This window comes from Callionymus lyra, chromosome 6 (assembly GCF_982586985.1).
Source record: "Callionymus lyra chromosome 6, fCalLyr1.hap1.1, whole genome shotgun sequence".
Classification (NCBI taxonomy): domain Eukaryota; kingdom Metazoa; phylum Chordata; class Actinopteri; order Syngnathiformes; family Callionymidae; genus Callionymus; species Callionymus lyra.
In genome coordinates this window covers 26,205,672-26,233,533 of record NC_141823.1, presented here as the reverse complement: position 1 = coordinate 26,233,533, position 27,862 = coordinate 26,205,672, and the positions used below count along the sequence as shown (strand labels likewise).

At 38.3% G+C, this 27,862-nt stretch overlaps 1 protein-coding gene across 4 annotated transcripts in view; it reads left to right on the top strand.

The window, feature by feature from the left end:
* znf609b (zinc finger protein 609b) overlaps positions 1 to 27,862 on the top strand; it is a 65,154-nt gene that overhangs the window by 17,864 nt on the left and 19,428 nt on the right. For 3 of the 4 annotated variants that reach the window (XM_087794501.1, XM_087794500.1, XM_087794499.1), the window contains exons 2-3: positions 160 to 1,026; positions 26,804 to 27,029. In XM_087794501.1, coding sequence (XP_087650627.1) covers positions 283 to 1,026; positions 26,804 to 27,029 — 970 coding nt within the window. In that variant the 5' untranslated portion in view covers positions 160 to 282. Of the gene's footprint in view, positions 1 to 159; positions 1,027 to 16,906; positions 17,196 to 26,803; positions 27,030 to 27,862 lie in introns of those variants that run through there. The other variant, XM_087794502.1, reaches the window with a different exon arrangement.

Here is a 27,862-nt window from a genome sequence, read left to right as displayed (position 1 = left end):
CACACCAGTGGGTATTATAATACCGTTTTGGGCGGTGATCATCCCAGAATTAGTGGCTCATAAGCAAACAGTTTTTCTTCCGTTCGTAATAAAACTGGGTTTAATGATGGCACTGCTTTATTGACTTTATTGTAACGGCGCTTCTCTCTCTTTTTCCAGGAAAACAATGTGGATAAATGGAAGGCATAGACTCTAAGCAATCCGTTACCCTGCCCCCAGAGTCCCTACTGTCCAACAGGCTGTTGGACCTCAACAAGGCTATCCTGGGCTGTTTGCACTAAAATGTCCCTAAGTGGTGGCACTGCAGGCGGGAAAGGTGTGGATTCTAATGCGGTGGACACTTACGACAGCGGGGATGAATGGGATATCGGTGTAGGAAATCTGATTATTGATCTTGACGCTGACTTAGAGAAGGACAAACTTGAGATGTCTGGCACAAAGGACGGGATGGCGGCGCCACCCAGCGCAGTGGCAGCGTTGCCCGACAACATCAGGTTTGTTAGCCCGGTTTCTGGCTCCCAAGGCAAGGAGAGCAAATCCAAATACAAGCGAAATAAGAATTCTAAAGACAATGGTAAAACTTCGACTGCAGAGGGGAACAAAAAAGAAACTACTGGACGGACTCAAGGGGAACCAGTAGTGGCGGCAGGAGCCGCAAACAGCAATTCCACCTCTGGAAAGAACATGGAAAAGGGTGGGAAAGCCACAAGAGGGGTTTTAAGTGGCAAAAAGGAGAAGGACAGTGCTGTTGGCAAAAATAAGAAGGACAAAACAGACGTAACTGCCATTGTAGCAATCACCGCTTCTGAGAAGGAGCTTTCTCAAGCCCAGATTGCTTTGGGAAATAATCGGAACACATCCTTTGAGAACACGCAATCTACAGACTTGGCAGATGCCAATCAAATGGGAAATATTTCTCTCGAACCGGTTGGGATAATACCAGCACTCGCCCAGAACTCTGAACCAATGGAAGTAGAGAATGGAAATAGTGAATGCAAGACGTTAAAGAAAGTGAAGAGTGAAAAGGTAAGTTTGAATTTGCGACGTTGCATGGCTCTCGTTTGCAAAGTAGTAACTGTATCTTTTTTTCCTCTTGTTTGTGGTGGATTATTTCTGAGAGTAGTAGTTTGTGTTTGTTCTTGACTGTATTTCGACCTTGTTTAAAATGTCTTTAGTAAAGCACGACTGACTCATTACAGAAAAAAGCGTTCTTAATTTGTAATCCATAAATTAAATACGCTGTTGAAAAAAGTTCCAAAATAGGCTCTTGGAACTGAACCATGAGATATAAAGGAGGACGTGGTAAAGCACTTTAGGGTGTTGGTAATTCTAGTGGTCTGGGTGTCAAGGAAAAAATTGTCTTCCCTCTAAGGCATGGTGACATGTGACACATAAAAGGACCGACTGCTGTTTTCTCTTTTATTGCCACATGGTGAATTAGAGCGCCCTTGAGAAATACGATGGTGGGATCCGCTCGGGGAAATAACCCACACAGCTACTTCTTTAAAGAGGCTTGATCTCCCCCCGAGATAACAGTGGTGCACGACAACCAGACTCATTGCAGTGTCTTTACCAAACATTAAAAAATAAACATGTTTGGAACAATCACTCAATGAAACGCCAGATAACGAAACGTCTTACGTTTCCTGTTATTCTTGTTAAGCACAAACAATGAAGGGATCTGTGGAGTTTTTTACTCGACTCGTCGCCGCTGATCTATTAAATCACTGTGTCTATTGTGCGCTTCATAGCCGTCTTTTCATGCTTTCACAGTATAAAAGACAGCAGAGCAGGGTGGTGCTGAGGACTGTTTTTGTCTGTCATCGTGTTCCATTCTTAATCCCACAAGCCTTGTGGAGCAGTGTGTGGGGGAGGGAGCTGGTGCAAAGCACGCCTTCGTCGTTTTTCCTGCTGCTCGGAAAGTGGTGTGGGGGATGGGGCGCTGGTTTGATTCCTCAAATCCAGGACACCGGCAGAACTGTTTACACATTCTTCATGTACTAAGTGTAGAAATGAGCAGCCACGCCGGGTCGTGCGCTACTCATTTGACCGGCCATCTGGTTCGACGGTCCTGGACACAGATTTATAAAAGTGTAATCACACGCCCAGGAGATGAATTGTGAACACCACTTAAATGATATGAACCGCCTTTTAGCCAAACATTTATTGACATTAAATGAATAAGGGAGTGAATGTGACTGAACTGGATTTGGCACACCAAGCTGCTTGATAAAGCCCTCGCACATCAGTTTTGCTTTTCTTTTTTTCTTTTTTTAAGGCAATTGTCTGTCAATTGACTTTATTCAAATCCAAGGTTCATTAATTCATCCTGTGACAATGGAGTCAAGGTTTTCGACATCTAATGTGCCCCGAGCGTTTAAAGTGATAGTTCACCCAAAACTCAAATTTCACTCATTTTCTACTCACCCTCATGTCAATTAAGGGTTAGGATTATTTAATAATCTGTTCCTGTTCAAATTTTAATGCAGTAATTCTATCAGATTAACCAGGTTTATCAGCGTAAATCTTGCACACTGACACTTTGTGTTTCAATGTGGAAGCACTTTGAGACTTATTTAAGTTTTTTCAGAACAATTTCTCATGCTGAGGCTTAAACTTCACTCATTTTCTACTCACTCTCATGTCGACTAAGGGTTGGGATTATTTTCAGCGTAAATTGTTCCTTTTAAGAATTATAGAGAAAAATGAATGTTCATTTTAATGTATTAACTAGAGCCCAGTTGACAATCTTCCTCCAAAAAGAGGCTTAAATATAAAATATAAAATAATATAATATAATAATATATTAAATATAAAAGATCAAATAATATAATAATATATTAAATATAGAATACCTCCATGGTGATTGTCTGTAATGTCCATCTCGTATCAAAAATACAAAAATAAAAGAGTCTATATTTTACCTTGTTTGTGGCAGACATTTAAAGAATAACATGCCATCTAAACAGGAAGTATTCCGGGTAAATATCGCGAGCGCTTTGGGAGTACTTCTGGTTGCTGTTATAGTTGTGGAACATTGTTTAGGATGTTTTTCTGGAATAAAAAGTAGTTTATAGTGAAAACTGCTTGGGGACTGTCAATGGTTTCTGAAGCGGTTTCTAGGCTATGTCATCATCTGTACTATTTTATTTTTATTCTTTGACGAAAGCCTTTTAAGTATTGAATGTAACTCATCTTGAAGACATTTTTTTTTTTATCTGAAAGTAATACCGCATGAATGAAATGAGGTCATCACTCTAAATGCCAGGTGTTTTCTCAACGGTGACGGTATTGTAATCCATTTGACCGTTTGTGTCCATAGTTTAAGGGTCTCCCAAGTATTTGATCTTGATCTTAAATAAATTATCTTTACCTTCTTGGTACAAGTGCTAACCACCTCCGAGTCCATCTCTTGCTCCCACCTCTCATTATAAAAAGCCAGTAGAGTAAGACATTCGTCAGCTGCCTAAGTGTTGCACTAGCCTTGATAAATGGAGCAGCTCTCATGGAAAATTACATTGGCAGTGCTACTTTGAAAGAGGAGGTGAGGTAGAAGAAAGGCTGCACTTTAATGAAAGAGCTCGGGCTGCATTGCCGCTGATGTCGGGGCTCGGAGTGCAGAGGGATCTCTTTAGTTCTCTTCGCCTCTGCCAAGATGACTTGTGCTCTTGTGTTACTGCTCTTTCCTTTTAAGAAGTGCCAGGTCGTTTAAAGGCTGTCGAAGAGAAATCACTCTTTGTCATTTTAGGAAGAGGAATTTTTACTACCTAGATTGCTGCTAATTACAGCCGTCACTGCTCCTCACGCAGGCGGTGCATTCAGGTGCCCCTCGCAAAAACAAACGTATATATACCCCCGAGGATCTTGTCTAAACAAAGGTCTAAAACAAAAGTTGTGGTTATTTATTTCTTTTTACATTTAATAACCTAATCATATGCCAGTATGCCCGCAGATGGATGCTTTCGTTTGAGCAGACAAAAGCTCCTAAAGTGGATTTTTATATCCCGTTAAAAATAATTTGAATACTGACATTTTCTTTGCATTTCTCTCAACCTTTGTTGTTACTATTGACGTTATTATCTGCTACAACAAAGCCTGAAGCTTGTTCACTTTGGACATCTTTTAGCTAAACATAGTCATTATTAGTTCATTGATCAACTACACAAACGTGTAGTTTAAATCTTTAGTTTCTTGTAGACCGAGAGTACTACCAAATGTAGGCTTGTAATGTTCTTTGTGGCACTAAAATGCTTCACTAGTACCTAGTATCAAAACATGCTTCGTATTTTACTGCCAAGTTTCCATGCACGGTCATAAATTGATAACATGTGTAGTTTTCCGAAGTAAAAAAAAAAGCAGTGCCTATCAAATTAATTTGTTACTTGTTACCAAGTGTTCTTTTGCACTGGAAATTATTTATTTATTTTCTTCTGTAAGAAAACAACTAGGAGTTGAAATTTAACAAACCTAAAAAATGTAACTTAATATTTGTACTATTAGGCTGTAATGTCGTTTCCTTTTTGTTGGAAATTATTGCATGAATATGGACTTGAAAAAATGTCTTAAGATTTCTGAGTCCCTAAATGACCGGTTACTTCTTTCTACCTTTTTTTTTTAATTACAAAAGGCGCTTTTACTTTTTTAAGTAGCTTAATTATAAGTAGAACGTATAGTTTAACATGTAGTTCAGTAGAATGTAAAGGCAAATACATGAGTATAATGCATCCCGAGAAGAGACCCCAGTAGACATATTTATTCTGCTATCTTCATTGGTAAACTGATGGATTAGCGGCTGCTCTAATTCTTTCCTGTTGTGTCTCTTGCATGTTGTTGCACTGCCTGCTTGAAACACTCTGCCTCAGGCGGTCCCTAGCTGCTGGATGGAAAACATTTGACACTAATTGTTTGCCACCAGGCTCTGTGTGCATGGCATCATAATTCTCCTGAAGAATATAATTAAAGATGCCTTTTGAAATCAGAAGAATGATAATAGTATAACAATCGTATAAACGGTGAATCCATTTTGCGTAAAGCGAGTGTTGAAAAGCTGATTTATAAATCTTTGAATTACGTGAGAATGAATTAAGAAAAAGAGCAAAGGAGGGGGGGGTAGCATGCTGGGTTTTGTTGCGCTAACAAACCAAATCCTTCTACAGAAATGAAGGGTCAAAACACTCTCAACCCCGACAGGATTTTAAAAAAGGCTTTGAGCAAGACCCTGCAATCCAAGCACTGTTATAAAATCACACTTTACCAGAGAGTAGATTAAAACGGTCTCCCCCTCCCGTCAAGGTAAACGTTAAACATGCACCATTAATCCTTTATCCTATGGTTGATATGTTCCCCTGCTCTGAATTAGAATGGATTATCCCTTTATGTGGGCTGGAAAATATGCTGGAGGATTTAGTTAAACATTCTATATGTCAAGATGTTTATACCAGAAATGGATTATTATAAATTGATGGAATTACCACCCAAATGGTAGTCATAGTGTTTTTAGCCTGTTTAGTTTTTTCTAGATTATTTCACTCTTTTTCACTCTACTATTTACCGTCTTCATATTTATTTTAATTCTTTCCAAACATACTTACTGCCATTACTTGGCCGTCTCTCAGCCTTTAAATGCATTCTTACTAACTTGTAGGACAATAACGGTTCCTTTGAATCTCTGAATACAATGTATAATTGCACCCTATTCAACTTGTCCTTTCTTTGTGTGTGTGGTTGTCTGTTTATATTTGCCCCTTGATCGACTGGCAAGTTGTCCAGGGGATCCTCAGCCTGCCCAGTGAAGCAGAAACGGGCTATGTTGGATGAAAATAAACCAAAGTGGGCCATAGTGGGAGTCAATTAAGGACTCGCAACAATAACCCCTCAGATGAACTGTAGTATCTCAAACCCGATGCATTTTCATTTTTAAAAACCTTCCAAAAAAGGGACTTTAAGTCTTGATGAGTTACTTTGTAGATCATCGATTGGTTCAGAAATATATTTAACATAGATTTGGATGGGTTTATAGGAATACATAATATTCAAATTTTGGTGAATTTTAAATGATCACAGAGATTTGAACACTATAGAGATGAGAATCTTGACAATAATTCATCTGACTCTGGAGTAAATGAATAAAAAATAGTTTTGTAGTGCAAAAAACATGATGTTCTCTGTGGAAAAAATTCTCATTGAATTGAAAGGGAAGTGGAACTGCTCATTATAATCATCTGTTTCGTTTTGCACACTCGAGACATTGGATATGAAGACACGGTAATATGATTTTAAATCAAAACGAAGACCTCAGAGTTTGATATTCTTCTCATTATGGTTAATAAGCATACAGCTGTCATCAGTCGTGACGTTAACAAATACTGAATATAACGGCAAATAAACCTTTTCTCCAAAAAAAGAACAATTAAAAAAACCTGTATATGAATAAAACCTTAAATAATACAATTATGAATATGATAGAGCTAAATGACTAAAGTCAAAATTTTATTGGTTATTACAGACGATTGAAGATAGATATTGAAATATAAATACCATCTTGGTGGAATGTGTTTAAAAATGTCTTTGTAAAAAATTGCATTTGGCGCTTTACAACTAAAATGACTTACTTACTTGACACACAAACCCACATCGACTGTTGGGTTAGGCAGATGTTTAGTGTTATAAATGGTTATGAGAACCCGGTTCCTCGATAGCACCTGTGTGCCTTTTTTCCACTAATGCACAGTGTGGTAGAAACAAGTACATGGTACAATTTGAACTTCATACTTTAGTTTTATATGTGTAGGATAAAGGCAGATTTAAAATAAATAAATAAAGATCCTCTTGTAACCTTCACCATAGCCACAAACATGGTAAGAATCAATGTTTATTTAATAAAACTGTTTTTTAAGTATTAATAATTACATTATGGCACCTGAATTTTAGTTTCTGAATAAGTTCAACTTTATTCTGAAAACAACTCGGGGTGTCAATAAATCTGATTCTACTCGGAGATTGAACAAACATAGTAGAGCAAGTGCCTCACAGTCTGTTGACATAGTTTGTCAATTCAGAATATTGAAGTAGAGTCTGATCTTTTAAAGGAATCTAAAGCTTCCGATCCGACGGATAGTATTAAAAAATGAGTGTGAAGGTGCTCCGAACATGTTTGGCTACTTTGAGGGACAACCAATCTGAGATCTGTCGAACAAAGCTGCCGTCACGCCTCGTCTTCCCCTGCTTTTTCTGTCACATTTCCATGAGGTGTGTTGCCGTGTCTGGATCAGCCAGTTATAAGGGCGGCGAGTGGGGGAAGGGAGCTTGTTCAACTAATTCAGCTCATGAAAGACTTATGCAGCAAGAGCAGCTGTCTACCATTGTCGGCCGGCACATTTTCAACGTGCCTCACTTCTCCTCTCGGCGGAGTGCTGTGGAGGGTAGGAAAGAGGAAACGAGCCAAGATGAGAGCAACAAAAAAAAGAGGACGATTTCCTGACATAACTCTCTGTTTATTTACCAGTCAAACACTGTTTTTCTTAATGTGATAAGTAGCCATAATCTTATAATCTTTTCAACAAATCTTCTATTTCTACTTCCGTCTGTGCAGCGTCGTCCTTGTTATGTGAATACTCTGCTCAAGTAGGGCACGAATGAAGAGGTGATATATTTTTTCTATTTTTAATGGCTTGAGATTTCCTGTGTTCACCATAAAGAATGGACTTTAGTAGGTAGTTAAAGGGGTGTCTGGTAATGAGAGGGGGAAAGAGGGCATATAAGGGGTAAGGGGAGGCGAGGAAGCAAAGAACTGGCTGAGATTAAGCACGGGGGGGGCGGGGGGGTTGTGCACTGTTATGAATGGATGGAGTCTTTAACCCCCAACACACTGAATAGTTTGTCACAGGCTGTTGCGGCTGTATGTGGTATGAGAGGAGCTGGCTGAGAGCTCTCGGATTCCTGAATCCTTGAGGCATGTGGTCTGATTAGCAGAACAAAACCCACTCAGTGGGGAGGAGCAGATGAGGCTTGCCCCCCTTCAGATGGTGTTTTCTAGAAGCAAGGGAAGAAGCAGCTTGAAGTTTGTTCGGTTTTTTCTCTGCATGGTGTCGTTGCTTCTCTAGCCGTCTACAAAAACAGTTTATCTAGCATGAACCCTTCATTTAAGTACGAACAGCCTACGACAAAAGGTAGATGACTTTTTATTTTTCCAAAACTCCCGCCTCATGTTCACTTCATACTTTTTTTTAACTTTTAAACATTGATCACATTTTTTTTCAGTTTCACCTCCACCAATGTGAAAAGCAGCTTAATGTCCAAAGTAAGCATTGCTCTTCAAACACATAGTTAAGTATTGACCCGCTTTATTGTCAGAAATAGCATAGCAAGTATTTCTGCCTCTGAAAAGCTTTATTTTTATTTAGTTTGTGTTAAAAAATAAGTTTAAAACCTATAATTGCACAAGTATCTTTTGTTTAAATCCACTCTACATCCTATGTACCACGATGTATCATTCCTTCACTAGGGTTGACTAATACAAAAAGCATACAATCCGTTTCAGACGTGCATTAAACATGTTATTAGATCTGAACTACTTTGACATGTGCCGTCTCGTCATACCGGACCAAAATAGCCCAGCATAGAAGACCAGGCATTTCCACCAAGTAATTTCCCTCTTGCTGTTGGTAAACAAACTGCTATTAGAATATCCCAGATAGTACATCTTAAATATTAACATCATCTTGAGCTTTCATCCCCCATCATGTTTGTTAGTGCCGGAAAGACTGAAAATACACAATTTTCTGGGTGTGCAGTGGGACTAATCTCGCCATAGGATTAGATACGATACATTTCACCCCCTTATTGGTCGAATTAATGGAACTAAATATACACATAGTGAACGTTGCCTTAAAAATTCGAAACAGAACTGTTAAATAGTGATACAATATCATAAAAACAATATCATATTATCTTAGTGTATTAACATTAAATTGAGATAAACAAAATCTACTTTCTACAACACCTAGTACATATATTCTAAGAACCTTAGTTGTTCAAATAAAAGGCACATGCAGAAACTTAACATTTATTTTGAACTAATGTATTAAGTGTTTGTCTAACTATCTCTCATTAAAAGTCTGTGATTCATTTTGTTTGGGTCGTAGCTTTGAACTGACTTTAACTGACTCAACGTAGTCTGTTGGCAATGCAACAGCTTAGGCGTAGCTAGACTGACATTGAACTGGTTAATCTCTCCGCCTCTCAAAGACGGAAATGCCGACCAAAACCGAAAAATGAATGTTTCAATGGATTTCACATGGTAAATGTAATTATATGGTTGTAACATTGTGACTCTACGGCTAAAAAAGACCGGTCTTGTCATCTGTGAAGATTCCTGTGATGACGCAAGAGGGGACAAGAAGTGGTAAATGCTGATGTTGCGGTGGCTGTCACAGTTATTTCAGTTGTTTTTTTTGACTGTATAAGCGTCTGTGTCGTTTACATTTATAGGGGTTGGGGATTTCCCTTCATGTCGCCCCATGGCTTTTCAGACAACGACTCATCTGGCATTGTTACTCTCCTACATACTTGTTTTGCGGTAGATTTCCTATTCTCATTGATCCTCTTGTGAGCCAATAATTTAGTTTTACAATGATGTTTCATCACTTTCTTCCCGCTCGACAACGTGTTAAAGGGTTTAGACAAACAAAGAGGAAGTTAACTGGGAGGCAGTTGAGCAAGAGAGATTATAGAGAGGATTGCATTTCTTGCCCCTCCACCCCTCCTTCTTCAAATACTTTTCTGAGGGGATTTTTACAGCCAGTGTGTTGTTAAATAGAACAGGTTTGGTAAATCGTTTCTTCACCTCATTACGCCGTTGTTTGTTTTCTGACCACCGTTTTGTGTTCTGAAGTGCAACAAAAACGCTACTTAAGAGACCAAGAAAGTTGTTTTCCACACTTTTTTTTTGTGAACCTGATCTGTCACTTGTGGTTTCAAAACGTTCTCAGCTCTAGTTTTCTGTCCTTACTCTCATTCATTGCACTAATGATGACCCACATACAAAGGGTTTACACATCCTGTTTTCAGACGAAAGATGGATGTGATTAGTGGCTGCAATTTCAAGTATGTCTGAGGGCATTGTTTTGGCTGTTGCTTCAAAGCACTTGACTGCAGAGTTGTGTAAATATAGAAAATAGTAGACATGGAATGTGGTTCGAAGATGTTGCCAGCATAGAAAAAAAAAAGCCAAAACATTTTCTTCATAACTCTTGGTATTCTCTGATTGTTCCAGTTGTATGATTCATGGAAAAAAGCAGAGATGTTTTTGTAGTTGTTTTTAAGCGGTTCTTAAAAAAGAAATTCCACGAGCTACTTCCCTTCAGTATAATGATAAAGCCATATAAAGTGCTACATTTCTGTATACATCCAAAGAGCTTACGTTTTCAGGCAGTAATCAGGCATATGTTAGTTAAACAACTCAAAAGTTATAAACAGATTGGGATGCGTTTTTTTTTAGGAATTGTATTAGTGGGATAAGGAACAGTTTGTTGAATTGTTTTTTTCAGTTTGATTCATGACTCCTTTGAAGGATTCATCACTGTTTGTCAAGAGAGAGAACTTTGGTGCCATGGTGCATTCACGACAATTAAAGAACGGAAATGTGACTGAAATAAGCACTGAATCACACCAAATAAAACTTAATGGTAACATGGTTTTAGGGTTGTCAAAGAGTTAAAATCAAAGTGAGTAAAAATTGTCTGCTCTCTTAACTATTTCAACTTTTTTTGGTTTCCTGTAATTACAAACTTTTTTTTAATTGGGTGAAATAATGGATTAGAAATTCTTATTATATCAATGCATTATGTCCAGTGCTATTCTCCACTGCTTGCTTCTGACATCTCATGCTGAGGGATACAACAACAAAGAAAAGTGCTTCATACAACACAGTCCATTATTATACTCCCTACATTTCTCACCCGTTTCCCCTCCACTCCCCTTTCCCTCTGTCTTCAGTGCTTTAATGCTTGTTCTGTATAATAAATGTATCTCCACGCAGAACTTAATGAATGGTTTCAGCCCTGTGATGTACTCCAGTCATTATGGATACTGAAGTTGTGTATTGATGATTTCATTATGGCAGGTACCGTGGCTAGCCGATCATTGAATTAAAGCTTTTTACTACATTTTCAACTTGTTTAACTGGTATGTAAACTTATTTTGTATAAGTAAAAATAATATTTGTAGATAACTCTGACAGAATATGAGCTCAAAAATGTATAATGTGTCTTAACACATTCAAACTCAATTTCTCTTGGTTTTCCACATAATCTGTGGAAGCAAAATGACGCTGGCATTCTTGAGCGCTTGCGTATCCTTGGGTATTTGCAGATACGGCAAGTTCTTCCTGTTAAATACTTTGAGGCAATGAATCCTAGAGGCTGTGCTGGAAGGAGACAATCGGAATACTCACTGTTGTCTATATTTATTTTCATATACCTTTTATTTTCCTCATCCTTGTGAGTGGTACACATAATAACTTGATTCATAATATCAAGGGTACAAAGCCGGAGAAGCTGAACGGTTCAAATAATCTTGGTGCCTCACCCATATACTCCTTTCTAAACTATAAAAACTTCATCGCTGACTCATGTAAAACCTGACAGTACGTGATATAAAGACCGTCTACTGAGTAACGGCATTTTAAAGTCAATAAAATGATCACTCCCCTCTCTACACTCAGTTAAAGCCATGCATGAGTGGACAAAAGGGCAACGAGAAGCAACTGCTAATCCATTTTCTTATCTGCCAGGCGCCGTCGTTCTCTGGTGTCCTAATGTTTCCTAGTCGAGGGGGTTTTCATGACTTACCCCCTGTTACTTTTACAGGATGTCAAAAAGGTAGGTTTCTTAAAATAGAGCAGCGGTCCAGATTTCAACGCGAGAAATTGGAGAAGCTAGTCTGAGCATGTGCCCACCCTCTCCTCTCTCTCTTGTCCAGGAGCCAAAGTTTGAGGTCGAACTATCAACAAGAGAATAGGAAGCCTTTCTTTAATTACGAGTGGATGGAGGGCTTTTAAAAACTCAATTTAGTGCCAGATCTATCAGTTAAATGGACGGACGGCCTTTTGTAAGAGGTCTATATTGGAGGTTGCATGTGTTGTCCGTGTTTGAATAGTGCATGCATGATGCTTGGTCGAGATGAAAGGGTTTCCTTTCCCATTCTGATCCACACAGACGGCAAGACCCCAGTGATTACTCCCGCCCCCATCATTCCACTCATCTCTTTGAGTGCAGGGCCTTTCTAAACCACCCTAAAAAGGTTCTGAAAGGGGATTATATCAGTGAGAGAAATTGAAGGGAGCACATGTCTGTCTGCAGGAACCAATGTCAAACATTCATACACGCCGGATGTTTTCATCTTTTAAAGCCCTTTTAACAAATATTTGATACATTTAAACTCTCCTCCAATATCAATTATTTCCCGATACATTTGGTTTTTAATACTTGTGCAGTTATGATGGAAAGCTATTAAAATCTTATTTTAAATGCATAGATTTAAAAGAAAAAAGGGAAGCATGTTTGCATTATTAACGTTTATATATTTTTACACCCCAAATATTTGGATTTAAATGCAACTTTAAAACTGCGATTACCAGGACTATGGACTACAGTGTTTGAAAAAGACTTGATGGAATATGCTCACAGAGTTTAAGTGTTTATGTGTAGAAGTTTACTCTGTAAACAACAATTCTGTGCCGTTTATCCCCCTGTAATCTCAGGGGACTGAGCTATTTGCCTTAGTGAACTCAAATAGGTCTGTCACCGCTGTTAAACTGGTATACTGGGATAAGTAAGTAAGTATTGGTTATTTGTAAAACCGCCTTTCTAGACCATAGTGATAAAATGGTGTGGAAGCCACACACACTAGCGCTCTTTGTTCAGCTCAGTCAGTGCCGACATGTAGCAAAAGGTAATATCTATAACGAGTGACAATTATGCACTTAAATGAAATTAAAATTCCTTCCTTCTATCAGGGTGGTTCTGGTTATTGGATCGCAGGTCGTCAGGTTGAACATGTTGGAAGAGGGGGGATTGGTGAGTTTGTGGCTCACTGACCCGGGCCCAGGTCCAAAGGCTTAATGCCTCATCAGCACTGAATCCATAAAACCTTCCTCCTGAACGCCTGCTCCGTAAGAGAAATAAATAAAGTGACCATATTAAGAGTAACAGCGGTGTAAAATTGTACTTATTCTGTCTTCAAGTGGAAGTTGCTTTGCCAAACCCTAACAAACTTGATGATATGGAACCAGTTGACATTGGAATCAAGGAGGCAGTTAATGTTTACATGAGCGTTGAATTTATGCAGCAGACAGAGGCTCTTTGACCGGGGCCAGGGCTGGGGCCAGAGCATTAAAATAACAATGTCCCGAGAGTTATGCTGAGGCTTTTATGTGCTGGCCTGCCATAAAGACCAGTTCACTTATGCATCTTAACTGAATAGTAATGTCCGTTCTAGAAAGTATCTGAGCTTCTGTTTGAAAATGTTTTGGAAAAACAAACTTTATTCTATCTATTCAATTTATTTTAGTAAAGCTTTTAGTGGAGTTGAGGGAAAAAAATGACCCACAACCCCACCAACCCCCCAACCAGGCTGTTGTTCTGACTGAAATTCTCTGTGGTGAATAAACGTTTGATACTTTTTCTTGCACTTTCTATTCCTTCAACAGCAGTACCATTATATCAAAGTCACCTCTGCCATTGCAGCATTCCCTCATGAATGCTGATATGCTCGATGGAAATGCATCAGTGTCCTTGAATACAGAAGAGAAGCATTATAAAGTAGCAAGTGAAGCACTCCCCGTGGAAACTGTGTTTATCCTGTCTAGATGTCTGTTTCTCGTACCCATCTGGATAATACGTGTTGTTTTATTGTAACATATTATCAAAGTATCGTGATTTAAACTATATCCCAGTGTTGGGAGGGAAAGATACACACTAGTTTTCTTAGAAGATACAAAGGTGCAGAGTGTCTGAGTGTGCCATTAACCTGAAATATTTATGTTTATCAGCATTTGTGGTGTTTAATTCACTTGTGAATTGACTGCATAATTATCCATAATTTAGTTTGTTTATTGACATTCATTGGAATCAAAAGCCTCCCTGATATATCATTTCTTTTGTTGCTTGCCAAGTTTTGAAACTACATGGCTAATAAATACAATTTCAAAGATATCTTTTGGTAACTGGGTGGAATATTCTCCTGAAAGGCTTAGTTCAGAAAACTCACTATGTGGGGAAATGATGTCTAAATTACTAAAAGATATTTCACTGTAGGGAACGTTGGCTCTCCATACTGAAATCAGACACAGCATTTCATACCTCTCTGTGCTCAAACATTCAAACCCCAACCGTGCTGTGCCCGAGATTTACCAATCCCAACCGTGGCAAACCTGACAAAGTGTAACACTGTTGGGCTCTCACACTACTCAAGACTGAAAGTGTTACTTTGAGTGTACCCTAAAGATTAAATTTGTGTATATATAAACGTATGTAATATAGAAATTTTACCTTAAGACCAATTTAAGAATAGACCTTTTAATGACACTACTACATGTATAGTTTTGGTTATTTAAAAAAAGGCTGACCTGTAAGACCTCCTTGTGTAACATTGTTTAACACAGGATTCAGGAAAACAATTTGTGTCCTGACACTGAATAATCCATGACTACCTTCATCAGCAGCGATTTTAATGATCAATTATTGATCATGTTGAACTATTGTTGCAACCCTTGCTAAAACGGATGAATGTCCAGCCTTTAAAGTGTTTTTCCCAACCTCTGAGTGAAGGTCTGTTCATTTACATTGGATTTTCTTGTTGGATTTAGCCTTGCATTGATTATTTTAATAGTCACACAGTGATTTAATGGCTATTACGGCTAATAGATGCAGGAAAACTACATTGAGAATAATTGAAAGAAAAATCAATCAAACAGACCCTTTCCATTATATCGAGGACATTCTTGGTGCTTTTTTTTAACAGAAGCGGGTCAGAGATGTACGTTGTCTTCTGAAGTGTTGGTGTGTAAATGATAGTAACACAAGCTAAAAAAAGCCTCATTTACATATCTATTTAACAGCTTTATGGAGAACTGTCACATGGTTTACTGCCATTATGTTGTCGTTCTCTTTGTGATGCACTAGTGTATACAGACAATTACATTTATAGTATAGTACTTTTTTTGTATTGAATGGTTTATATTTTAATACATTGTTTTAAATCCATACTAAGAAGATTATATAGAAAATATATGCCATAGAATTTGAATATAAATAGGATGGTTTTGTGTCATTATCATATTTTGTGTTTATGCTATTTAATGACCTGTTTTTCCAGCCCCTGCGGAGTATATATACATTTTTAAAGCTCACCACCATCCCTTCATTGTGGGAACCTTTATTCTTCTGGATTACATATTGACTTGCAGTGGACCTTAGATAATGATTACTTTATGTAGCTTAAGCTCCATTCCCTGGGATTTGTGTGACCATTAGGGTCTGTGAGGAATACATGCAGTCGTTTGTCTGTGTCCACAAGAAGCATACACACCGCGGTGTGTGTGCAAGCAGATGGTATGTGCTGACAAACATGTTTGTACACGTCCAAATGCAGACACCCAATTTGTTATAATCAAAACTGCACACGCAGGCTCTTTCTACATTGTATTTGCAATCTTGATCGTCTTGTAAACCTGAAATAATTTAACAATGGGAGTAAGTCGAGACCTCGCTGGATGCCTTGTTGTTCTCCCGTGTTTCTGCAGGAACGACATTCGTGGATGCTTTCTCAGCAGTTGTACCTTTAAGTTGAAAAAGCTTAAAGCCATCCAGGTTCTTTTTTTCAAACGTTGGCTGCTTTAAGTTTGCATCTATTTCTTGATTACGTGTCATGTTGTTCGTTGTGATGGTTAAAAAAGGTCCTGTGTGTGTAATACCACTTCCAAATATCCCCAAACTATTGCGTCTCACGGCAGCACTGGGAGTAGATGCCTGAGTGGATCAATAAAGATGAAGTTAAGATGCAAATGAGCTTCTCTTTGTAGTGGAGGCAGGGGAGTTGTTTAGTCCTCGGTGATGAGCTGAGCCGCACATTCAATTACGTTCTGCAAGCCAGCCCTCGGTCCAGCTGGAAATCTAGATTATACTTAATCATATTCATTAGGCTTATGCATCCCTTGAAGAATTTTAAATTGTGTTGGTAACATCAGCCACATATTGGTCTCGTCTTCCGTTTTGGTAATTTCATACAATTTTGATTAAAGTTATGAATTATTTCTCTGAGCTGCCTGAGATTTCTTTTAAAGGCCACTTCAATTGCTCAGTATAATAATGGGTTGTTTTATTCATGCTTCATCTGTATGTTGAGTACTCTCATAGTATATAGTTTATATTAAATGACATGCAGTGAAAGACGATTCCATTAGATCCACAACTTCTACAAATGGCAATGTTTTTTTTTTTTTTAATCTAGTCATTTACCAAATTATAGTAATTATAATAAGAATGCCGATTTAGTAATTTATATAATTATAAAAAAAATCTTAAGTAACCTGATGTTTTAGAGTCCATAAATGTTAAAACAACCCATAAATATTGAGTGTAAAAATATCTAATGTCATGCAAAAAGTGTGTTCTGCTGATTTGAATGCTTAATACGTGGAAAAGTACTTCAAAGTGAATTTAATAAGCGCTTTGTTGCACTACATGGTATTCTGAGACACGTCCTTATGAAGTCATGAGGGGACTTTCCTGTCAGCATATTCTTGTGGTGTCACTGTAAACAAGCACATCGGCGGAGAAATGCCGGCACGTTGTGTTGTCGCCGGATGTTCTAATTGCTCCGGTGAACATATAAGTCTGTTCTCATTCCCGAAAGATCACCATCTTCTCGAAATATGGGTGAAGCTAGTTCAGAGATCGAGGGACGAATGGCAACCAACGCCATTTTCTGTTCTCTGTAGTGACCATTTCACCGCAGACAGTTTTGAGATATCGCCTCTAATACAGGAGTCTTTAGGCTTCAAAGTTCACTACAAACGGGTTCTGAAACAGACCGCCATACCTACGGTTTTTAAGCAAAAACCAAAAGCAAAAAAAAATGCCAACAAGGCAAAACGGCACAAAGAAGCAACAGTTTCAAACCTGGCCAAGAGAGGAGTAAGTGCCTTTGTTTTTTTAAGGTATGAGAGAATTACAACTTTTACAAATTTCTAACCAAAAAACACACGGGGTAGATATTTTCTGTATTTTTTTGTCATTAGCATGTGCACAATATGGTTCAAATAAATGAGCTTGTTGTCTTTTGTTAGTATTATAAGAAGAAGCAGCATCGAGTGAAGAAGAGTGAGTTGAAACTGTCCACAAATTACTTTAATTCTCCCTTATAACGTTCAGGACTTTTGACACCCAAGTCATGAACAATGTCATTTATGGTTGTATATGTAGACTAAATTGTATTTAAGTTGTGTGTTTACACATAACAAAACTAAATAATGATCTCTTAGTGTTATATTATGTTTAAAAAAAAAGATAATTCTAATTTAGTTTTCTGAAATATTAGGGGGAAAAAAATAGCTTTTTTGTCAATGTATCTTTTTCAAACCTATTAAGCATTTAATTATTGAATCTGCCATATTACGGCTGATTAAATAGTTAAGAGCTCTGATATATATTATAGGCATAATTAAAAAAATTGCATGATAAAAAGAAATGTATAGAATTTTGAAATTATAAAGAAAGAAATCATGGTTACAGGAATTAGTATTACATTATTCCTGTATTTATAAAAAATATATTGTGGTAAATAGGTACTTGTTTCAAATGACATAATTATATTGCGTAATAATAACAAAATGGCTGGATGGTACGAATGCTTGACATAATAATCCAGATTTCCGGGGCCAACCCCCGCTTGTCTGTTTCCTTAGTATCTGTTTGAGCATTAATTCAGCGAATAAATAAAGATGCAGGGATCATCTGTGTTCATGGATAGCAGCTGCTGACAACAAAAGAGGGAGGAGGGGCAGTACAATGTCTGCACTGACTGTTTATTTTTATCAGGGCATTAGCAGATTAGGCACTCCAACTAACAAGGTCATCAAACTCTGATGGCGGAGAGCAGCAGACCTTGGCTAAGAGGCTGGCAGAGACGGGAGGGATTTGGTGTGTTGTACTGGGTTTCACTTTTCCAGCGCTCCCTTAACAACACTCCAGCCCGACTTATTGGTTTAATGATCTAAAGGGCAGAGGCATAATTTGTTTAGAAGATCCCACCACCGGCGGCTGCGCTGCAAAATAGCCCGCTGCGTCGCGCTGACACGTCGCCACATGTCCTCTGACCAAACAAGTGTCTCACGGATGTTTAAGGACTGGAAGCTTCCTTTGTCACGCTCCGCCGCGTAGATCTGGTTTCTGACTTCTCCCGATAGCTTTTAAATTGACTGGAAATGTGATAAAGTGGATGCATTTCCTGTTGGGCCGCTTCGTGGTAATAGACACTCTCTCTGGATTAAGTTAAAGGTTGTTCCACGTTAACATTCCTCAACAAGTTTGCGAGAAATCGACGACCACGAATGACCAAATGGTAGCTTTAACATGTATTAATTATTTAATAATTACACGCCTGTTGAGACGCAGGGACATTGCACCGCCGTCATTGAACAAATCTTGTGGATCTGAGGCGGTGTAGGTTCTCGAGCTGCTGGCGTGCAGTAATAGTGCACATCTACATCCATTAAGACATGTTCAATAGCAGCTCTGTGACAGAGGCGGCAGCAGCAGGGGTCATTTAGAGTAGCAAGCTCCAGCTAAATTTGCAGCCTTGTGAGTGCAGCTTTACTCTCATGAAATAGACATTTATGCCCTCTAAACCTCGGCGCTTCTAGGCAGCTACTCTGAGTCATTTTTTTCGAAAAACAAATGCGGATTTAATAACAATAACTTTGCTGCTTTTTTTATCTCAATAACCAGAAGTCGCCTGAAAATTCCATTACGTTGAATTCTTTACTCTTAGGGGCTACAAAATCAAATAGTTAGTTTACAGTTCATCTAATAGTTACAATGTGCAGTGTTTGCTTCTTGAAAAAAGTACTGAGGTGAACACAACAATGGTACATTAAAAGAATGTAGCTCACTGGCCTGTTGATCTACTTTCACATTTGTCAGAATGTTCTTTTCATTTCCTTTAAAGACGGTTTCAAGATGGAAACGGACGTCACATTTCAACTGGTGATTATTTCTTTATTATTTCTTTGATTATTAATGAGTAAGAAAAGTGGGTGTTTATGGCAATCATTTGAAAGTAGTAATCATTGACATCTTTGGGCAGATTTAGCTGGTAATAATTCACATTAATAAGCAAACTAATTTTTTAGATGCTGGAGAGATAGTTGAGAAACCTTCAGCTTTAACTGTATTAAAGGTTTCACTGAAGTATGTACTTCAGTACTGAGCTACTCTAAAAGTAAGACTTTGTGTTTAGAAAAGAATGTTCAAGTATGGTTAAAAAAGCAACACTCAATAATGATGAAGCACATTCTTTCTTAAAATGAAGATAAACATTATTTTCTGGTGACATTTTAAGGACAATGGCTTCTCTTTACAAATTTATGAGCAAATGATTTATCCCCAATACGCCAAAATCCTGTTGTTGTTCGTCATAGTCTTTAAAGTTAAATCTTTCATACCAAAATAAGCATTAAATGAAAAGAAAGTTCACATTGCTTTACCCTTTTCAACAATCACATTTTCATTTGGAACATGGCAAATAAACGGTACAAACTCGGCAGCGTTTTGGTTGCCTCTTGCTCTTTTATTGTGTTTTTATTTGTTGCTTTTACATGATAAATCAAAGCAATTGGAGTCTGTTGAATAGATTATGATTTCTAATGTGTCTGGATTTTGTTGCTTAAGATGATCTGCGGAGCTTCGACGGGAGAGAAGCAGTATAAATAGTTTGAGTTTACAGGCCCAGGGGGTTGCCTACTGAATAACCACTTGTTTTTCTGAACAGCATTTGACAGTGTGTTACTGTAAATAAGAAGTATGGATAATGTGTCATGCAGCGAATGCATTTTCTCTCTTCAATACATGCTGCTTTCAATGGGGGCGAAACCATAAACTGCAACTGGAGACACAACCCTCATCATTGTTGTGATCGACTAGGTTCCTCCAGAGCCGGCAAGAAGTGTGAATCATCGGTATTTGGGTGGGAATCTCAGTGTCTGAGCTGTTGATGACAGGCTCTCGGTTGGTTGTCAGGTTTCCCTTTGCAGCAAGATAAGATTTATGACTATAGTGGGGCGCGACGAGAGAGAAATCCTTGTAAGCTCAGCATAGCTTATCTGGATTTTTGCTCCCAGCACAGCCTCACTCCCCGTCAGAGTGAGGTGGATGACCTTGCTGTGAATGTAGTTTATTGTTGCAACAGATATTGCTGTTGTCCGCTGACCTATTCAGAGCATCGCCCAGAGGGAAGGAGTGAATTGATAGGCCGACATAATCTTAAACAGATCGCTGTACAGAAACGCTCTCTAAATAGGGTTAGCCTGCCATTCATAATTGTATTATACGTGACTTCTTTCCTTATTTCTCCATGAAAAGCAAACACTGAAGGCAGCCAAAATATTTGAACTAGGAGCACAAAGCAGCTGCGTTTTATACTTAAAGCTTGAGAGGCAATTTAAGTGCAATGATGTGTGTCACACTCGCTAATTTGCAAAAGTCACTCATAATGTTAAATTAAGTAGCTGAACCACAGGAGCTCAAATGAAAATACAAGTGCTATAATTTTCTAGTTCATAATCAGTAATTGAACATTTTAAACACTCGATCTACCTGGAAATTGTAGCTAAGACTTCCCTATACATAAAGACATGAAATTGTGTGTATGTTGTAGAAACACACATTTGTTTCTGCAGGAACCAAATACAAGCTATGTTGACATGTTTGGTAAAATCCTTTGTGCTTGACCTTTGGGATCAATAAGAGCCTCCATTTTGCCCTGATAGAGATGAAAGTAGTTCCCAGCTTTCTTTGATCTTGTGTACAAATAACATTCACAGCGTAATGCATTTGTTATGGTGTTTTAAGATTAAATAAAGTATAATCTGTCCTTAACTTCAATGCACTTCTGTTAAGCGGTAGAAAAGGCTGAAAATATGGTCGTCAAATGGTTATTTAACTTAAGATCCACCTTTTTTATTACATCTCTGGGTTTTTTCTTGATCGTGTGATGTGGAGAATAATTGACATTCGAAGTATAGTAGCCTTGGAAGGTTAAAAGACTTTCTACTGAACAACGAAAATGTCAACTGTGATATGTTTGAGGAATTACTTAGTAGTTATTAAACTCATGCAATGAGCAAATGTACAACACAAATGACTAAAATTATAAATAACACTAGAATGGAACGTTTTATAATTGGAATAGTTTGGGCATTTGGCAGTACCTTTTAGTACTCTAATAATATAATAAATGGCAATTTCTCAACCGACTTGTAAAGTCTTCATCCAGAATAACTATTAAATATAATCAAAATATTGAGTGTTATATCATGATGCTCAAAGATCAACCAGAAATATTTTAATAATGTCCTGTGAACTGAACCAAATTGCCTGTTCTGACCATCAATTGACAAAACTCTCAACATGTCCTCGCAGCGTTTGTCTTCATTTAGCTGCTGCCGCAACATTTTCCAGCCGACCTCCCCCACACCTGTGCTCCGTCAGCAGCTCTGACCACGCCACGTCTCGTGACTGTTATCATTATTCTGGCAACATAATACATTTTTAATGCCGGAGATCTCTCCCTTCATTCTCAAAATGTCCCGGGATGCCCCCGACATCTGTTAGTCGTGAGGTGCTCACACTTCTTTTCAGTCGGTGAGATTACACCGCGCCTCAAAGCGAATGTGCCTGTCATTTTAATACAGACAGTATTCCCTTGAAAACCGTTATTTAGCAATCTTCACTTGAAAGCAAATCTGTTCCTTTGGTTGTTTTTTTTTCTTCTTTGTTCTCTCAGTCCGCGTGAAGGTTTTAGTAATGAAGCGATATTGCTTTAATGTCAATCAGAGCTTTATCTTTGTACGATCAATGTTGCTTTCATAGAATTGAGCAATGAATTAGAAGAGGTTATTAATAATGTGCTGGAGAGCCGATACCCAAGGCTCCCTTTCATCTTAAATTAATGTATAATCTAGATTAGAAAAGTGACACAAAGATTACATGTGAAAACACTTCTTGGCAAATGAGGTACATGGACTTACACATTTTTTTTATTTGGTGTACGAAACAGAGCTGTGTTATCTCGTCTTGGCTTTGTCCTCGGAGCAAAGATGTTCAAAGTCTCTGCCAAAACAATACTATAATTAAATCAAGATATGAGCTGCAAATAGCAGCGAATATTTATTCCCCCTACGCCCTCTTGGTTTTCAGGAATTCTGTTTAATTCACAACAGAGATACATTTGTTCAGTTCAATTCAACAGTAAGTCGAGCATGGAAATCTATACTCTGAAACAGAAAAGTGTATTTTTGTTGAGGTTTCGTGATATGATTTAGATCTGACAGAATGTGGGGGATTTTTTGTTTGTGTTACTTCATTTCGTGAGACTCCAAATTTATGCTGATACTGAAAAAAGAGATGACAGTTGGTTTTCCCTCACTTAGACTCCAGACGTTTGGGAAGTTTATCAATTTTTAGTTTCCATGAATTCTTTTCGTAAGGCTCTCCGATGCATTGGAATGAAATTGAAAAATGTGCAGACTGGAAACAAAACAGTTTACTTCAGAACTCAGCAGCCTCTTTTTTCATGAACACGGACCGAGAAGCAGAAGTATTGTTGTTTGGCTCAAATCTTTGATTAAAAGTCATAATTCCATCACTGACGCGGCTCCACAGTACAAGGTTTTTTTTGCCTGTAAATAGAAACTTTCATGGAATACTAGAATGCTGCCTTGTTGTTTCTACTTACATGGATATTTTCTTTTGGTGGCCACCAGTTCATGAACAATTACCCGTCATTAAAAAGTAATTACCCGCTTATATATAAACCTCAAACAACATACCGACTGACTAATGATTCAAAGAAATATTAATTATTTTGGGTGGTTTAACGTGACCTTCTCTGTTTACTTTTGAAAATGGATGACGGCAGTTGTATTGTTCCTGAAGTCGTCATGGGATCTTTCGGATTACTGACACATGATTCTGTCACAACATTGTGAAGAAGTGTGCATTAATCATGGATGTGTTATGTTAACACGCAGGCTCAGTGTACAGCACGCTCTGTTGCCTTGTTGGTTTAATATTCATTATACTTTACCGGAGCTATAATGCAATGAAGTACTCGTTTGTTGAACTCAGTGGTGTTTTAATACTTTTACCATTCACTATTAAGTGGCCTACTTATCATAATAGAAGTAAATATTGTCTGTTATTCAACTGAAACCTTGAGGATAGTCTTTTGCTAGCATAAGAAAATATATATATTTTTCTTTTTAACAAAGATCTCCTGAGCCACTTGTCTTGACATAAACAAGATGACAGCGGTATATAAATAAAAAGTACTTGCTTACTTACAATGACATCAATGTTTTTTAACAGACTGAGGTAGGGCTAGACAATCAAATATATTATCACGTCATTAAATATTTCCAAAGTGTTTCTGGCACAGTTATCTCAAACTAAATTCCATCTATGACACAAGTAGTCTACATCATACCTCTAGGCATTGTTATGTGCTTGAGCTGTGCAAACAACGAAGTACCAAAACAAGCCCGAGCTATTTTCATGTGTCTCACTGTGTAATTAGACGGCAGGTCAACGCAATTGTGTAGAAAGTAAACGACCAATTATGACTTAAGTCGCTTGGTAACATGACAAAGGTATGCTAGGATAGAACTAGATTTGACAGGCTGTTATTAAAGGATTGTAATTGTCAACAATCATATTTTTTGAGACCGATTCTGAAAGAATATATCACACTAAACAACGTTTAGTTTTGAAATACACGGGGACTATGAGTTTTCAGGTAGGGACAGTAGATTAGCTTGCTACAGTTAATCTCCAAGATAGATTGTTTTTTAAATGATTGAATCCACCGGCGCGTTATAGAAGGATCAATAGATGCGTGTTGTTCAGCCAAAGCTCCGGTCTGTTTATTTGATTTGTATTTTATTGTCAAATAATTGAATGTTAAACAGTTACCTGCTTTTTGCACAGCGATCGTGGTGATTCATTGTCAAATTTGTTTTGGTCAAGATCATTATCGGGTCCATAAGACGGGCTAAGACGGGTGTCTCAGTTTGACACTGCAATCTAATCTCTTTGTAATCCGTGGCCAGGTTCAGCGCTCGCCGCCTAATCTCTGCTCTGATGAACAAAAGTGAATACTTGTGTCCAGTAGGAGAGGAGGTGCCTGTGTCGAAAGAGTGAGCGCTTCATATCCAGATGTCAGTAAATGGCAAACAACCAGCAGTCGGTTAAGAATGATGTGAGAGTTTGACTATTTAAGGGTTTTCCCCCTAGCTGTCAAAGTTTCTTCCCAATCAGGGATGTTTTTCCTGAGAAGCTCTCTAGGTCATTGGCATACTGCTCCTTGAAACCTCAAATGTATTGGGTGGATTTGCTTTTACAATCTGGCTTCAAAATAATACTCCAATGATGGAAGATGGAAATAAAATATCATTTATTTTTGTTCCTGCAAGTTATATTTTCTTTTGTATGGTTCTTGTTATCTTTATTTATTTTTTACATTTAACATGTTTGTTTCCAGTCTGCATGTTTTATTTAATTCAATAAACCAGATAGAAATATTATACAAAAATAAGATGTTATTGTTGAAGAAAAATAGTTGTATTGCACTGAATGGGAAATGAATGAACTCATTTCTTGGTTTTGTAATCTTTTATAAAAAACAAACACATCCAATTGACTAAAAGTTGTGTTCAATGCATCTTATGTGCATCTTTCTTCAGTTAAAACCCTGAGAATCCTGAGAGTGTGGCAACAGAGAGGGTGCGACGACTTGTCGTGTCTCACTGGCTCTTCAGAGACCGTCACTTTGACCACATTACGCCTCAGAAAGCGAGCCACAATGATTATAGTGTCATCAGGCTCGACTGCCAGTTTGTGCCCAAATTAATCCACCATTACTTTTTTCTTTGCTACTTGATGTCACAAAATTAGCTGGAGACCTCAAAATGCCAGGCCTCACACTTGTGACTGCGAGCTCCCTGGGCTATCTTTTGAAGTCGGCTTTTTATTTTATTTTCACTTGTGTATTCAGAAGCTGTTTTCCTCATCTCATATAACCAGTATCTGTCTTGAATCACTACTTATTCTCTCCACAGTGTGTGTGTGTAAAGTCATTATCTGTAACAGAACAGTATATGCTAGAAAGTGATGAAATCGCTCCTCTGGATTTGACCTTTGGACTGATGCATAATTCTAAACACAGTATGGCCTGTAATCACGGAGATAAATGATGCCCTGAAGCAAAAAAAAACATCGACTGGCCTCTTCTCCAGGAGCCATTATGCACGGATGCTTTCCATCAGAAAATTGTCTGAATGCTAATCATGGCAAATTTCGTGTGTGACCTTTTCAATTTGTGTTTGCAAAGCTGCATGATGTCTTCATATCTCCAGCATCTACATTTGGACACAAATGTTATCCGTTGAAGTTTCAATTTGGCTCCTGAAGGGTATTCGACGATGCTTAATCTTCTTTTGTTCCCTTATTGTAAACCGCGCGTTTGCTGGAGCAAATCCCTGCTGACATTAAGGAAGCGACAATCACAGTACACATTTGGAGTGTCTGGAACGCTTGCCAATCCTTTGTCTAAATTCTGCCTTTTTTTTCCTGGCTCTATACCACCAAGAAAACTGTCATGTTTGATTTTGCATGACTTGCAAAGTAGAGAGATGAAAGTGATAGGAAAATGTGTTGATGCAAAGTCATAGTGATGTTACAATTGAGCTAGTGTTTTGGTCGTGTACCGTGATATTTCCAAGCCATTGCACAACATCCTGTATTGTGTCTCTAAGTAAGTAAGCTTTATGTTACATCCAGGAATGCCACGTCAATGTTATGAAATATGTCGGCCGCACTGCTTATGATTTGAAGCCTTATAATGTTGACTGCTTTGTGTAAAAGAGCCCTAAGTGTGGCGTCCCCGTGGCCCTCAGATCACCATCAATCGTCTTGTCTCTCAACGCCTACGTGCTTCTCTACCTCCAGTGCTCCCACGTGCCATCCATCAATGGATTCCTAATGATTCTCTTCACCCGGCTTGTTCTTTTTTAGTTTCCATGGAGGCACCGCTGTCTCTCGGGTGCCGTCACACTGTGCCAAAAAAACCGGCGGAATGAATAACTGACACCTCCCCAGCTCTGTAGCTACAGCTCGCCGTTAACGGAGAGAATTAATGAGTTATCAATCTGTGACATGATTGGTTGTCGGGAAACAAACTCGATTGAGCGGGTAGGAGGACAGTCAACATAGTTAATCCTGTACCTCAACCGATACTGTCAGATCACTTTACTTCCTGCCCCTCCATGTTGTCTCTCCTGCTAATACTGACGGCTGAGGAATTAGAACGCTACAATATTTCCTTCTCGCCGTCGGCTACACTTACATTCCACGTGTCACCCATGTTGCTTTCTGCTCACTCTAGTGTTCAGGCTCCGTATGTAAAAGTCAACTCTAACATAGTCCTCGTGAAGTGTGTCATGTTTTGATGGGCTTCTTCTTTCTCGCAGATGGAGTCGCCCGTCTCCACGCCGGCGCCGCCGCCCCTCCACCTCCTGGCCGCGGTCGGCAACAGTGAGATCGCCTTACCGTGCGAGCAGATAATGGTGCGGACGCGCTCGGTAGCAGTGAACACGTCGGATGTGGCCCTGTCCACCGAGCCCGAGTGTTTGGGCCCCTGTGAGCCTGGTACCAGCGTCAACCTCGAGGGCATTGTCTGGCAGGAAACAGAGGATGGTAAGTCAAGTGATTGCATTTACACCAGCCATTGTTGTCACCAAACACCCGCTTTTCTCACCTCTGGAATATGTTGGGACTCTATCTAGACACAAGTTATGTTTCTATTTACGATTTTGGTTGCTTGTGTTTACAGAAAAAACATTTTCATATATACTATTATATTACAAGAAATAATGTCTTTGTTCTGAGACTTACATTTAGATTGAGGGTTGGTTTCTTCCTGTTGTGAGGACTTATGGACATTTCCACTTTAAGCACCATGATACTTTGTTTCATGTTTATGAATAGTTACATTTACACAAAGATCAGAACAGTATAAATTATGCGTCAAATAGGACTGTCACCCATACAAAGCCAACATATCCAAACACTGGATTTGCATCTTCATGTAAGCTCACCCCAGAGTGAATGGATGCCCTATGTCTCATGCTTTTTATATATGTGTGTATAAATATATTGGTCAGTACATTAGGGATACTACCATTGCAATCTTGGTGTGAATATAACGCTAATTTTAGTGAAAACACAATGGTAGGATTCTCATTCAACAGAAACTATCAAATGAAATGTTACAGGTTATGATAAAGATGATAAAGATTTAATTATAGTGATGACACTTTCAAAATAAAAATATATATTTGTGGTAAAACATGTTCTGTGCAAAGAACAAGTTACACCCATTACTTCCTTTTTATGACTATTTACTTTTTATCTAATCTAGTAGACTAAAAGAAAGGCAACACTTATACAATACAATTTATTTTTCAAGTAACCTCATTCATACAGACTCATCCTTGCCACATTAAAGTATTAGTACACATTTCTCCTTT